Consider the following 15,480-nt stretch of genomic DNA (forward strand, 5'->3'; position numbering starts at 1 on the left):
TTGTTAAATTTATCAGTAAGAATTTTATACTTGTTGGTGCTCTTGTAACTGAAGCACGAACTTAATTTTGTTTTCACGTCGTTTACTGTTAATGTCTAGAAATACAACCAATTTTGCATGTTGACGTTGTGTCTTGCAACTTGAGCTCATTTTTTATCTCTATAGACTTTTTTGTAGATTCCTTAAGAAATTTTACATAAAATATGTCATCTACAAACAAAATGGTTTCTTCCTTTCCAATTTGGATGTCTTTTATTTCCTTCTCTTGCCTGATTACTCTTACCAGGATTTCCAGGACAATGTTAAATAGAAGAGGTGAAAACAGATATCCTGTCTTGTTTCTGATCTTAAGGGAACAGTATTCAGTCATTCACCATCAAGAATGATACAACCTTTGGGTTTTTCACAGGTCCCCTTATCAGACTGAGGAAGTCCCCTTCTATTGCTAATTTGTTCAGCATTTTTATGATGAAAAATATGAAAAGGTATTCACGTCTGTCAAATGCCTCTTCTGTGTCTATTGAGGTGATGATCTGATCTTTGCTCTTTAGTCTATCAATGTGGTGTATTACATTGATTTGAGTTTTCTAAGGTGAACCAATCTTGCATTCCTGGGTATATTCCACTAGATAATGGTGTAAAATACTTTTTACATATTGCTGGACTCAGTCTGCAAGGATTTTGTTGAGGATTTTTGTTGAGGGATATTGGTTTGTGGTTTTCATTTCTGTGATGTCTTATCTGGTATGCTGGTAATACTGGCCTCACAGATTGAGAATGAAAGTATTCCCTTATTGTCTATGTTTTTGGAAGAGTTTATATAGGATTGGTGTTAATTCTTCATTAAGTATTTGATAAAATTTATCAGTGAATTCACTGTTCCTTGGTTTGTCGGAAGATTTTTTTTCATAACTAATTCAATCTCTTTTCTTGTAGCAGGCCTTTTCAGACTTTCTATTTCTTCTGGAGTCAGTATAGGCTGTTAGCATATTTCTAGGAATTTTTCCATTTCCACTAGGTTCTAATTTGTTGACATACAACTGTTAATAGTATGATAATCCTTTTTATTTCCATCAGTTCAGCAGCAACACCCCCCTTTCTTTCCCCAAATTAGTAATCTGAGTCTCCTCTCTCCTCTTCTTGGTCTGTCTACCTCAAGGTTTGTCAATTTCATTTACCTTTTTAAAGAAGTACCTTTCAGTTTTATTTATTTTCTTTATTGTTTTCTTCTCTTATTTATTCCAGACCTACTTTTTATGTCCTTCCTACTGCTTGCTTTGGGTTTAGTTTTCCCTTTTTCCCTAGAATCTTAAGGTGGGGCATTAAGTTATTGATTTGAGATATTCTTTCTTTTTTAAGAGAGAGAAATTTCTCTAAAGGAGAAATAAATTTCCCTCTAAGCACTGTTTTAGCGGTATCCCGTAAGATATGGGTGTATATTTTCTTCTATTCATTTCAAATTATTTTCTAATTTCCCTTGTGATTTCTTCTTTGTCCCATTGGTTATTAAGAAGTGTGTTATTTAGTTTCCACATATACCGTAAGACATATTATTTTTGTTCCTCTTTTCTTTCATTACTCTCTTCTTTTGTGTTGAATAGATGTTTTCTAGTATACTATTTTAATATTTTGGTCATTTCTTTTACTGTATTATTTTTTAGTTATTTTCTTAACAGGTGCCAAGGGAATTAAAATTAGCATCTTAACTTACAACAATCTAATCTAGATTAAAAGCTACTTAATTTCAACAGTATATAAAAACTTTCCTCCTATATAGCTTCATTCCCTTCCTCCTTCTTTATGCTGTTATTGTCATGCAAATTACATCTTTAAAATGGCATGCCCTCCAAGAGAGATTTATAATTATTGCTTTTTCACAGTTGTCTTTTAAATCAGATTGGAGGGAAAAAAAGTTACAAAATGTAAAAAATACATTTTTACTATCTTTTATATTTAACTCTATAGCTGTCTTTAATGGTGCTCTTTATTATTTCATGTGCTTTCAAGCTACTGTCTAGTGTCCTTTCATTTCAGCCAGAAGAACTCCCTTTAATATTTCTTGTGGGGCAGCTAGTAACAGTCACTCAGGATCTGTTTATCTGGGAATGTCATAATTTCATCTTGAAGGATAGTTTTAGTGAATACAGAATTCTTGATTGACAGTGTTTTTTTCTTTCAGCACTTTGAGTATGCCAAGTTGCTGTCCTCTAGCCTCAATGCTTTCTAATGATGAAACAACTTTTAATCTTACTGAGGATACTTGGTGCATGATGAATCATTTTTCTCTTGCTGCTTTCAATATTCTCTCTTTACCTCTAGAGAGTTTAATTACGATATATCTAAGTTTGAATCTCTTTGAATTCACCCACGTTGCAGTTTGCTGAGCTTGCTAGATGCGTATATTAATTTTCTCATCAAATTTGAGGAGGTGTTGGCCATTATTTCTTGAAATATTCTTTCTTTCCCTTTCCCTCCTTTCCTTCTGGACTCTCAGAAGTTTATATACCTCATGGTGTCCCATAAGTCTAGAAGCTCTGTTTATTTTTCTTCATTCTTTATTATTCCTGTTCCTTAGCCAGATCATCTCAACTGATCTGTCTTCATGTTCACCCGATTCTGGCTTCTGCTTATTCAAACCTGCTGGTGAACTCTTCTACTGAATTTCTCATTTCAGTTATTGTACATTTTTTTCCACTTCAAAATTGATGTGTGTGTGTGTGTGTGTGTGTGTGTGTATGTATAAAATTGATATTCTCCATTTGGTGAGACATTGTTCTCATACTTTCCTTTTGTTCTTCAGATATAGTTACCTTTAAGTCTTTAAATATATTTAAAATAGTTTAAAGACTTTGTCTAGTAATATCAATGTCTGGATTTTTTCAGGGGTAGTTATATAACATGGCAACTCTGAAAATTCTCTTCCCAGGATTTGCTGTTGTTGCTGTTTCTTACAGTTGCTTCTATTTGTTTAGGACTTTCCTGAACTAATTCTGTAAAGTTTGTCACAGGTGACCATGGAAATCTCTGCTCAGTAAGCTTAAATGTCAGCTACTAATTGAAGGATATCTTTACATGCCTGAAACCACTAATTCTCCCAGTTTTTGTCAAGGGTCACTGAGTGTGTATGTTGGTGCATACCTTCAACACTCAGCTAGGAAGTTTACAACTTAGCCTTGCCCTGCTTGCACAGAATCTGAAGGTTATCCTGAGGTAAGAAATCAGGATATCCTCAGGTCTTTACTGAGCATATGCATAGCCCTGGGCACGTATACAGTCCTATGCATGTGCATAGCTATCTAGATTCCCATGAATATATGGGAACTTTTCATAGCCGTTATGGAAACCTCATTCTCCAGCTTTTCCTTTCAAATGTTTTGGTTAGTCTTTGCCCCAGCTGTTATCTACTGCATCAGAGAGTTGCAATGTTCAACAAATGCTTCTGATTGTTTTGGACAAAAGCCCTAGGTAAAAGGTTATTCATACTGCAAGCTCCAAGTCAGGTTAAAAGATAGCCTTGTAAGTGGGGTCTTCCAGGGAACTACCAAATAAGTTGAATATTCTCTGCGAATGGGGCTTTGAAGGAGTGCCAGCCCCCCTCTATTCCCTCCAGGGGTTGTCACACTGCTGATTTTCATTGTGCTTCCAGGCGATTGATTTTCAAGGCTACTGTAGAGCTTGGGAGGGAGGGAGGTGAGTAGTGCGAGTTAAAACACTACAAAGTGCACTGGCATTATCAATATTCAGCCTTTTTTCTTGTATATATACTTCCCAGATTACTGAAGGCCTTTGATGAATTCACGGAGCTCCAGCAAAGTTATTCTGACAATTTTTGCAAGTGTTCTTGTTGCTTTTATGGAAGAGAGAACTTTCAGAGGTCCTTACTCTACTGTTTCATTGACATTTAATCTAAAACCCTTACTCTTAATCACCACACCATAGTGCCTGATACAGAATTGATTTATAAATAATGGTCAGGGTTTTGTTAACAAAAATGCTCTTAATTGTCTTAAGTACTGGGTAGAATTATGGATAGAGTACTGCATAGAGATCCTAGACCCTGTTTAGGTGATATCTAAATTAGTTTTAGTACCAGGTCATTTCTGGAAATAGATGGTCACTGGAATCCTTCTCCCACTTGCAAAAACAAATGGGAGCACATTAGAGTTACGGAGTCCTTTGTGTGGGATGGGGAAGAGGAAAAGTTTATGTGGGAACCATTAAAGCTCTCTATCTGCAGACACTATATGAATGGCTTCAGCTTTTCTCCCTGTAGATTAAGGAACTGAATGACACTTTGGACTCTTGTTCTTGCCTCTTTTTTTTTTTTTTTTAATTAATTAATTTATTTATTTTTGACTGCATTGGGTCTTTGTTGCTTCGTGCAGGCTTTCTCTAGTTGTGGTGAGCGGGGGCTACTCTTCATTGTGGTGCGCAGGCTTCTCATTGCAGTTGCTTCTCTTGTTGCAGAGCACGGGCTCTAGGCGCATGGGGTTCAGTAGTTGCGGCTCGCAGGCTCAGTAGTTGTGGTGCATGGGCTTAGCTGCTCTGCAGTATGTGGAATCTTCCCGGACCAGGGATCGAACCCGTGTCCCCTGCATTGGCAGGTGGATTCTTAACCACTGCACCACCAGGGAAGCCCCTCGTTCTTGCCTCTTATGCCAATGCCACAGCTGAATTCGCTGTCTCTGCCTAGTCTTTTTAGATGGATTAAAATTCCTCTTTGGCTATACTTTTATGTAACTCCAAAAGACCAAAATAAGCATCACTGCACTCACATCTGCACACTGTATAATTCATGGTCAAGTTATGATCTCCCCTGTACTTTCTAGTCCAGGCTCTTTCTTATTCAGGAGGAGTAAAACAGAGGCAAGGTGGATGCTACCACTGGAATACGTGTACTCCAATACCTCACTGCTGACCAGAAAAATCATTACCATTTTTAATTCCACCTCCCAGCAGGGCCAACATGTACCTTCACTCAGACTGCCTATTTATATGACTCTACTAAGAACATTTTAGGATTTCCTGATAACCTGCCCCAGCTATAACATACCACAGCTATAACAAATTTATTCTTAAAAGGAATAAGTTGAATTAATTTTTATTTAAAGACCTTAAAATGGCACTGTGCCGTCTAATTTGAAAGTCTATAAAAAAGAAAAAATAACAGTCAAAAGTAGATTTAAATTTGATATTCTCATTTGTGCTCAGTTGGCTTGATGAAGAAAAAGATTTTTTTGGTTCACCATCAAGGTATTTGTTGACAATCAGCTAAGAGTCCAGTGAAATATCTTATTTCTTAAAGGAAGTGAAAATATATTGCACTTCTGCAGTCTACATCTTCTTTCTTCATTAGAAATATTATCTTTGACCTCTTCTTACTCTCATTCAAGATCTGAACTGGGTTACCTTCTGCCTTTCATATATTCTACTTCTGCTTAAATAATCTCCAATCCCTGTTTCATGTTGATATGTTTGCATACTACTTATGGTCATTATAAGAGTTCTGCATCTACTACTTAGTTCATTTTCACAGTTACTCTGTTAGTTTTTGTTTCGCAATACTACAATGTTCTAATTTTATAATATCCGTTTATCCGTTATCACCAGAAAACAGCAGGTGGTAAGTGGTGCAGAGGGAGGAAAAATGCTAAATTTTGGCACTGACACTAATATGCTGTAATACAATTATTCTCTGTAACAAACCTGCTCAGTCACTGCCTCAAAATGCAAATGAACTATCGTTTTTCTTTTTCTTGATAAAAAGTGAAATTTTAAAAGTTTATGCAAGGGGGAATTCTAGCATGTTGGTAATATTCTCTTTCCTAACCTAGAAGATAGTTCCAGGGGTGTTTTCACTTTGTGATAATTCACTGAGCTATATGTTTTGTTCTGTGCACTTTTCTGTATACATGTTATATCCTAGTATAAAAGCGTTTTCAAAAAGAGTTTATTATGTGGAAGCTCTATGCTGGCCAGAAAGCAAAACTAGATTAGAAAACAAGAAGAATCTAGAAATTATCAAAGATAATTTCAGTTGCTGATCATTAGTAGCACTGCATGTCTTTGTCCTAATTAATACTAATATACATAGAACCAGCTTTCACAAATAATATTTTAAATGCCAAAGTAACATTCAATGTGAATAACTTTTACAGAATGCAATGTATTCAACAGTAAATATAAGAAAAGTTTCTTATCTTAGTCAGTTACGTCTTAGCAGGATATGTATCAATTTTCAAAATTTTCATAATTGATAAAGACCACTGTAATAAATAAGAATGCATCTTAAAAGAAAAAACTTTTCCTTAAAGCTTTTTGCTGGTAACTGTAGTCAATAATATTGCAGTACTGTACATATGTTAAAGTTGCCAAGAGATTAAATTGTAAAAGTTCTCATCACAAGAAAAAGTTTTGTAATTTTGTATAGTAATGGATGGTACCATTTTGCAGTACACACAAATATTGAATCATTATGTTATATACCTGAAACTAATATAATGTTATATGTCCATTATACCTCAATTTAAATTTTTTTCAAGCTTTTGCAAAGATAGCCTCTTAGAAATAATTTTGGCAAAGGCAAAGCAGTTTTAAGATACTCCTTTTATTTAAAAAAAAAACTATAGTTCTCTCCACAAAGGCCAGTTTGCACACGTTATAATCTGAAGTACAGAAATGAAATTCAATTAGTTTTGCCTCTCATTTTAGAAATACAATCTCTCAAATATTTTATTCAGTTAGAATACATAAAAGCTGAATTTAAAGATTTACTGCTAGTGCACATGCCCAAAAGCCCTATGAGTAAGTCTAGGAGTTCTGAAAGCACAAAATGTGTCCTCCTGCACTTCTGCTGAAGCTTCTTGGCAAAAAAAATTATTTTAAATAATTACATATGTATTAGAATATCCTCACTATGCAACAATGGTCTATCTAAGGCTAGAGCTACAGCAAGCAACAGTGTCATTTCAAGTAGGTAGCAAGTGCTTTAGAGATGCTCCTCCCACAGAATGTAAAATGAGAATATTTTATGATTTAAGGAGGAGACACACAAACAAAGTATCCTGTTTTATCCATTCCTAACTTTTAAAGTAAAATCCAGCTAACTGACTTAAGTGTAAGAGGAAAAGAAAATTAACACCTCATAAACAGATACTTTACATGTATTATCTGATTTTACCCTCATAATATTGAAGGCAGTATTACACTCCAAGAAAAACAGCTAACAGTCACAAAATCAGTCAAGAGAAGAGATGACAACTGATTACTGAAGTTGGATTACCCCACTATACTATACTACCTCCATCCTAATTTTTCTGCCTCCTGACTTATGCTTCCACATTATGTTTCATTTGTAGTAAAAACTATGACTTGAAAACAGAGAAAAATATCAATATTAAATTCTATATAATTAAATAATAATTTCACTTTTTGTTTAAAAATCATACCAATGTCTGAATGCCTAAAAAATACCAGGTGCTTTACACTCATTATTCCTATCAGTATTTATTAATAAAAATGTACCAACATATACATACACACACATACACTCACCAGAACTCATTAGATCTGAAACATGATGTTAGGGCAGGGTAAGAAAACAAACAGAAGCATGGTAGAATACTGATGTCTACTGCTTACCAGTTTTTCTCTGAATGTGTCTTTTCCCAGCTTCCCTGAAAGCAATAACAGCTCTGAAAAAAGCCCGGAGAACTGCCCAACGGAAAACAGCTACAGGATCAATTCCAATCATCCCAGAGATAAATGCATTCTTGCTACTTCTCAGAAGAGCGACAATGTCAGGGCGCATATGATCTGTATTTTTTTCCCGGAAATCCTACATGAAAAAAGTACCAGTGTCACTTTTGAAAAAATTATTAAACCAAGAAGATAATGGGTGACATATATGAACAGTGGTTGAATAAGGCTATAGAAGTGACTTCTGTTTTAGGCAGCTAAAGGGACCAGATAGATATCCTCTACAAAGTCCCATCTGACCCTAAAACTATTTAATTCAAAAATTAATTTAAATTAGAATGAGCATTCCACAATCTTATTGCAGCTTGTTAAACACTGGTCAGGGAAGGACTCTCTACAGGACTATCACATAAAATGACGAGAGTTGAATAACAAAAAGGAGCCAGAAATGAGAAGACCAGGAACAGCATTTCAAAGGGAACACCTACTACCTATAGGTGGCAAGGAGTTGAACAAGTTCAGAGAAAACCAGTAAGACCAGGGGCTGAAGCATTCTTGGCAAGGGTGAGAGTGGTAGAAGAATAAGCAAATAAATAGGCTATGTAGGCTATGTAAGCCTGAACTAGGAGTTTGGGTTTTATTCAAGTGTAAAGAAAAGCCACTGGAAGGATAATGACATGAGCTAACTGGTGTTTTATAAACATCACTGGTTGCTGCAGAGGGAATGAACTGTACAAAGATGGAAAAGGTAGGCCAGCTATTGCAGTATTCCAGAAGAACTGAAAGTGACTTGGACTACATTGATGGTACTAGTTAGTGGAAAAGGAAAATGGTTATCATATATGGGATATGTTTTAGAGGTAAGGACAAAGGACTTGGTGGATTAGGGCATGGTGAGTGAATGAGGAAATCAGGTTAACACCTATATTTTGGGTTTGAGCAACAAAGTGGATAGAGGTACCATATACTGATATGGAGATGACTAGAGAAAAGAGAAGGTATAGGGATAGAAAATGAGGATTATGAGGTAAGTTTTGTCCAAGTGAAGCTTGAGATGCTGAGAATAACGATAATAGCGAGTAACATTTATTGAGAGGTTTCTAAGTATATGGCACACTTCTAAGCATTTTACATGTGTTGTCTCATTGATAAGTTCATTTCATCACCTTAACAACTCCTTGAGGTAGATGATATTATTATTCCTATTTTATAGATGAGGAAAGTGAGTCATAGAAAGGTTAACTATCTTGGCTCCTATCACACAGTAACTGGAAGAACAGAGGTTCAAACTCAGCCACTTATAACGACTATACTATGTCTGCATACAGACATCAAGTAGGCAGATGGATATATTTGTCTAGATTCTTACAGAGATTTCAGAAAATGCATTTGGATATCATCAGCATACAGATTTTTAAAGCTGGATAAGATTACCTAAGGACTGTAAATAGACAGTTAAAACCACCTGTCAATGGGGGTTGGCGATGACAGAGCAGAAGAAAAGGCGTTTAAATACCCACAGAAAGATAGGGAGGGCAAGAAGCATAACACTCCTGGAAGAAGGTCCCATACTGATATGCGTAGTCTAGGCATTTGACTATAACCACACCCAGATGGAAGGATTAAAACTTGGTGAGTAGGGCATCCCTGGTGGCGCAGTGGTTGACAGTCCACCTGCCGATGCAGGGGACACAGGCTCGTGTCCCGGTCCAGGAAGATCCCACATGCCGCAGAGCGGCTGGGCCTGTGAGCCATGGACGCTGAGCCTGCGTGTCCAGAGCCTGTGCTCCGCAACGGGAGAGGCCACAACAGTGAGAGGCCCAAGTACCGCAAAAAAAAAAAAAAAAATTAGAAATGAAAAAGGAGAAGTTACAACAGACACCGCAGAAATACAAAGCATCCTAAGAGACTACTACAAGCCACTCTATGCCAATAAAATGGACAACCTGGAAGAAATGGACAAATTCTTAGAAAGGTATAAACTTCCAAGACTGAAATAGGAAGAAATAGAAAATATGAACAGACCAATCACAAGTAATGAAATTGAAACTGTGATTTAAAATCTTCCAACAAACAGAAGTCCAGGATGAGATGGCTTCACAGGTGAATTCTATCAAACATTTACAGAAGAGCTAACACCCATCCTTCTCAAACTCTTCCCAAAAATTGCAGAGGAATCTGCAAAAAACTGCAAACTCATTCTATGAGGCCACCATCACCCTGATACCAAAACCAGACAAAGATACTACAAAAAAAGAAAATTACACACCAATATCACTGATGAATAGAGATGCAAAAATCCTCAACAAAATACTGGCAAACAGAATCCAACAACACATTAAAAGGATCATACACCATGATCAAGTGGGATTTATCCCAGGGATGCAAGGATTCTTCACTATACGCAAATCAATCAACGTGACACACCATATTAACAAACTGAAGAATAAAAACCATATGATCATCTCAATAGATGCAGAAAAAGCTTCTGACAAAATGCAACACCCATTTATGATAAAAACTCTCCAGAAAGTGGGCACAGAGGGAACTTACCTCAACATAATAAAGGCCATATATGACAAACCCACAGCAACCATCATTCTCAATGGTGAAAACTGAAAGCATTTCCTCTAAGATCTGCAACAAGACAAGGATGTCCACTCTCACCACTATTATTCAACATAGTTTTGGAAGTCCTAGCCACGGCAATCAGAGAAGAAACAGAAATAAAAGGAATTCAAATTGGAAAAGAAGAAGTAAAACTGTCACTGTTTGCAGGTGACATGATACCATACATAGAGAATCCTAAAGATGCCACCAGAAAACTGCTACAGCTAATCAATGAATTTGGTAAAGTTGCAGGATATGAAATTAATGCACAGAAATCTCTTGCATTCCTATACACTAATGATGAAAAATCTGAAAGAGAAAGTAAGGAAACACTCCCATTTACCACTGCAACAGAAAGAATAAAATACCTAGGAATAAACCTACCTAGGGAGACAAAAGACCTGTATGTAGAAAACTATAAGACACTGATGAAAGAAATTAAAGATGATACCAACAGATGGAGAGAGATACCATGTTCTTAGATTGGAAGAGTCAATATTGTGGAAATAACTATACTACCAAAAGCTATCTACAGATTCAATGCAATCCCTATCAAATTACCAATGGCATTTTTTATGGAACCAGAACAAAAAACCTTAAAATTTGTATGGAGACACAAAAGACCCCAAATAGCCAAAGCAGTCTTGAGGGAAAAAAGCGGAGCTGGAGGAATCAGACTCCCTGACTTCAGAATATACTACAAAGCTACAGTAATCAAGACAATACGGTACTGGCACAAAAACAGAAACACAGATCAATGGAACAAGATAGAAAGCCCAGAGATAAACCCACGCACCTATGGTCAAGTAACCTATGACAAAGGAGGCAAGGATATACAATGGAGAAAAGACAGTCTCTTCAATAAGTGGTGTTGGGAAAACTGGACAGCTACATGTAAAAGAATGAAATTAGAACACTCCCTAACACCATGCACAAAAATATACTCAAAATGGATTAGAGACCTAAATGAAAGACCGGACACTATAAAACTCTTAGAGGAAAACATAGGAAGAACACTCTTTGACATAAATCACAGCAAGAACCTTTTTGATCCACCTCCTAGAGTAATGGAAATAAAAACAAAAGTAAGCAAATGGGATGTAATGAAACTTCAATGCTTTTGCACTGCAAATGAAACCATAAACAAGACGAAAAGACAACCCTCAGAATGGGAGAAAATATTTGCAAACGAATCAACGGACAAAGGATTAATCTCGAAAATATAAAAACAGCTCATGCAGCTCAATATTAAAAAAACAAGCAACCCAATCCAAAAATGGGTAGAAGACCTAAATAGATGTTTCTCCAAAGAAGACATACAGATGGCCAAGAAGCACATGAAAAGCTGCTCAACATCACTAATTATTAGAGAAATGCAAATCAAAACTACAACGAGGTATCACCTCACACCAGTTAGAATGGGCATCATCAGAAAATCTGCAAACAGCAAATGCTAGAGGGGGTGTGGAGAAAAGGGAACCCTCTTGCCCTGTTGGTGGGAATGTAAACTGATACAGCCACTATGGAGAACAGTATGGAGGTTCCTTAAAAAACTAAAAATAGAATTACCATATGATCCAGCAATCCCACTACTGGGCATATACCCAGAGAAAACCACAATTCAAAAAGACACATGCAGGCTTCCCTGGTGGCGCAGTGGTTGAGAGTCCGCCTGCCGATGCAGGGGACACAGGGTCATGCCCCAGTCCGGGAGGATCCCACATGCCATGGAGCAGCTGGGCCCGTGAACCATGGCCGCTGAGCCTGCACGCCCAGAGCCTCTGCTCTGCAGTAGAGAGGCCACAGTGGTGAGAGGCCCGCGTACCGCAAAAAATAAAAAAATAAAAGACACATGGACCCCAACGTTCACTGCAGCACTATTTACAATAGCCAGGTCACAGAAGCAACCAAAATGCCCATCAAAAGACGAATGGATAAAGAAGATGTGGTACATATATACAATGGAATATTACTCAGCCATAAAAAGGAATGAAATTGGGTCAATTTGTTGCGTTGTGGATGGATCTAGAGACTGTCATACAGAGTGAAGTAATTCAGAAAGAGAAAAACAAATATCGTATATTAACGCATGTATGTGGAACCTAGAAAAATGGTACAGATGAACCGGTTTTCAGGGCAGAAATTGAGACACAGATGTAGAGAACAAACGTGTGTACACCAAGGGGGTAAAGCCGTGGAGGTGTGGGGGTGGGGGTGTGATGAATTGGGCGATTGTGATTGACATGTATACACTGATGTGTATAAAATGGATGACTAATAAGAACCTGCTGTATAAAAAAAAAAGAGTTTCAACATAATCATTAGGAGTACAAGCTCACAAATACCCAATGGTACATGATGACATGAACTTTGTCAGGCCTAATGGATGTAGAGAAGAGAAAAATTCAACCAACTACATAGATAAACTAGTGGATTTAAGACTTACTGATGGTAACTATTCTTTCAGATCTAAAAAGGCTATTACAATTATGTAATAACCTATATGGGAACCATTTTGCTGTACACCTGTACACCTGCTGTACAATTGAAACGTAACATTGTAAGTCAACTATACCCCAGTATAAAATAGAAATTAAATTTAAAATAAAAATTATATTTTAAAAAATTAGAAAATAAAAAATAGAATATAAATAAATAGACTATTACATACAGAATGGGCTGACATCAATTTTAGCTGCAGGAGGAAACAAACAAAACCATCTTCTAATGACAGCAGAATACTGTAAAGTAGAGTATGAATTTTAGTAGTATCCTTAAACTATCTCCCACTGTACTGACCAACTACAAAGAGGGTAGTGTGACAGGGATGGTGATATACTTAAGAACACTCCTCTGCCCTAAAGGCATATTCAGTGATAAATTTACTCACCTTTATCCCATATTTCACTTTCCCGGCATAATGCTTTATGATAAAAGCAGGCTCCATCACAGCTGGAAATTCAATGTAAGAATTCTCTTCATGTTGATGCTTAAATTTGTCCAGCAGTGTTTGATTTGTAGCCTGTGGAAAGCTGAATTAAAAATAAAAACAAAAACACTAAAGAAAGATGCAGCAGCTAATACAGTAGTTTTTTTAAAATACATTTTAATTACATTTCCATCTAACACATTTAGCAACTTACTGAGAGTTTTCATTAAATAAGTTCTCATAACAAGCTGAAAAATGAGTAAAACAAGAATTGGTATTCCTGTTTTGCAGTTGAGAGCTTAAAAGTTGTGATTTGCCTAACTCACACTTTGCAAGTGGCAGAAGTGAGAAATTAACTCAAGTCTTTGGATATTTAGCTTACGTCACAGTGTACTGCACTACCATAAAACCCAAAGAATAATAAAAACTAAATCATATGTTGTTTGGGGTCAAGAACTTGCAGTAAGGGAATGATCTCTCAATTTGGACAGGTCCTTTAAATCACTGTCATTTTTTGTTTTTTCTTCATGTATGAATCAAGTAGTAATTTTCTTACCTATACCAGTTAGTGTATAGCTTTATATTATATCTATTATTATTTCAAATATACATCAATGGGTTTATACTCACTGATGAGCATTTCATATCTGGGAATCAGTCAAATAATATTAAGAAGTAACTACATAATGGTACAGGCATATAAAACTTCAGAAGAGAAAGAAATCTCTAGTTGGGAACAATGGAAAAGTTCACAGAGGATAAAGGAGACAATTAATTATGAGCTAGATGTTAAAGGTTGGGTAGGAGTTTCAAATACAGAAAATAATCACTGACAAATAAAAAGGATATGGCAAGTATCTTTCAGAGAATAGTTTTATTTAACAGTAGCTGAAATAATGAAAAATAATGTGACATGAGATTGTAAAGATGCTGAATATGATATCTAATGTGTAAAAATGATTCTAAAATTAAAACGAAAAATTTAATTCTAAAATTAAAATGGTTAATTACATAGTACGTATTGGAATCAGGAAGGAGAATGATCTTTTTTTTTTTTTTTACATCTTTATTGGAGTATAATTGCTTTACAATGGTGTGTTAGTTTCTGCTTTATAACAAAGTGAATCAGTTATACATATACATACGTTCCCATATCTCTTTCCTCTTGCGTCTCCCTCCCTCCCACCCTCCCCATCCCACCCCTCTAGATGGTCACAAAGCACCGAACTGATCTCCCTGTGCTGTGCGGCTGCTTCCCACTAGCTATCTATTTTACGTTTGGTAGTGTACACATGTCAATGCCACTCTCTCACCTGTCACAGCTCACCCCTCCCCCTCCCCATATCCCCAAGTCCATTCTCTAGTAGGTCTGTGTCTTTATTCCCATCTTACCCCTAGGTTCCTCATGACATTTTTTTTTCTTAGATTCCATATATACGTGTTAGCATACGGTATTTGTCTTTCTCTTTCTGACTCACTTCACTCTGTATGACAGACTCTAGGTCCATCCACCTCACTACAAATAACTCAATTTCGTTTCTTTTTATGGCTGAGTAATATTCCATTGTATATATGTGCCACATCTTCTTTATTCATTCATCCGATGATGGACACTTAGGTTGTTTCCATCTCCTGAGAATGATCTTTGATATCAGACAGTCATTGCTTAGATTACCAATTCTGTCCTTGACCTTGGGCAAGCTAGGTACAACCTTCTTTAAGAACTGGTTTGTTAATACATAAAATGAGTAAAATGAGGTAACACAGTGCTAGTAGAATTAAACACTAGTTAAAAACACCTAACACTAGCTGACATCCTATAGGGATGACATAAATGTTACCTACTTTTTTATGTTGCCAACACTGCCATTTTCCTAGACAACTAGGCCTGCTTTTGCATTCAAATACTATCCCATCCTCAAAATATCTCAACTATCTAGGCTCTTCCTCTCCTATCCAGAACTCTCAGCCATTCTAGAATGGGTTACAACTCTTAAACAATTTCAGAGAGTACCGCAACAGCCTCTACAGTAGCCTCAGCGATTCTAATTTTACTTTGTTTCATGTCACCAAATGGAACTATCAAAATAAATTTTCCTACAATAGTGTTAATTGTGTGCCTCTCCTACTCTGGAAAACTGGAATCCAAGCTCCTAAGCCTAGACCAACCCAACCTCTGCAAACTTACCCCTCACTACTCCACAGCAGAATGCTTCTTTTCAGGAAGGATGCTCACCTCATTG

The 15,480-nt window shown here is 36.5% G+C and overlaps 1 protein-coding gene across 11 annotated transcripts in view; it reads right to left on the bottom strand.

Moving 5' to 3' along the window:
• The window catches only part of MYO9A (myosin IXA), a 268,571-nt gene that overhangs the window by 152,299 nt on the left and 100,792 nt on the right, over positions 1–15,480 (bottom strand). For all 11 annotated transcript variants that reach the window (XM_033851931.2, XM_033851933.2, XM_033851934.2 and 8 more), the window contains exons 13-14: positions 13,199–13,340; positions 7,642–7,837 (exon numbers count right to left, since the gene is read on the bottom strand). In XM_033851931.2, coding sequence (XP_033707822.1) covers positions 7,642–7,837; positions 13,199–13,340 — 338 coding nt within the window. The remainder of the gene's footprint in view (positions 1–7,641; positions 7,838–13,198; positions 13,341–15,480) is intronic.

Source organism: Tursiops truncatus, chromosome 2 (genome assembly GCF_011762595.2).
Source record: "Tursiops truncatus isolate mTurTru1 chromosome 2, mTurTru1.mat.Y, whole genome shotgun sequence".
Lineage (NCBI taxonomy): Eukaryota > Metazoa > Chordata > Mammalia > Artiodactyla > Delphinidae > Tursiops > Tursiops truncatus.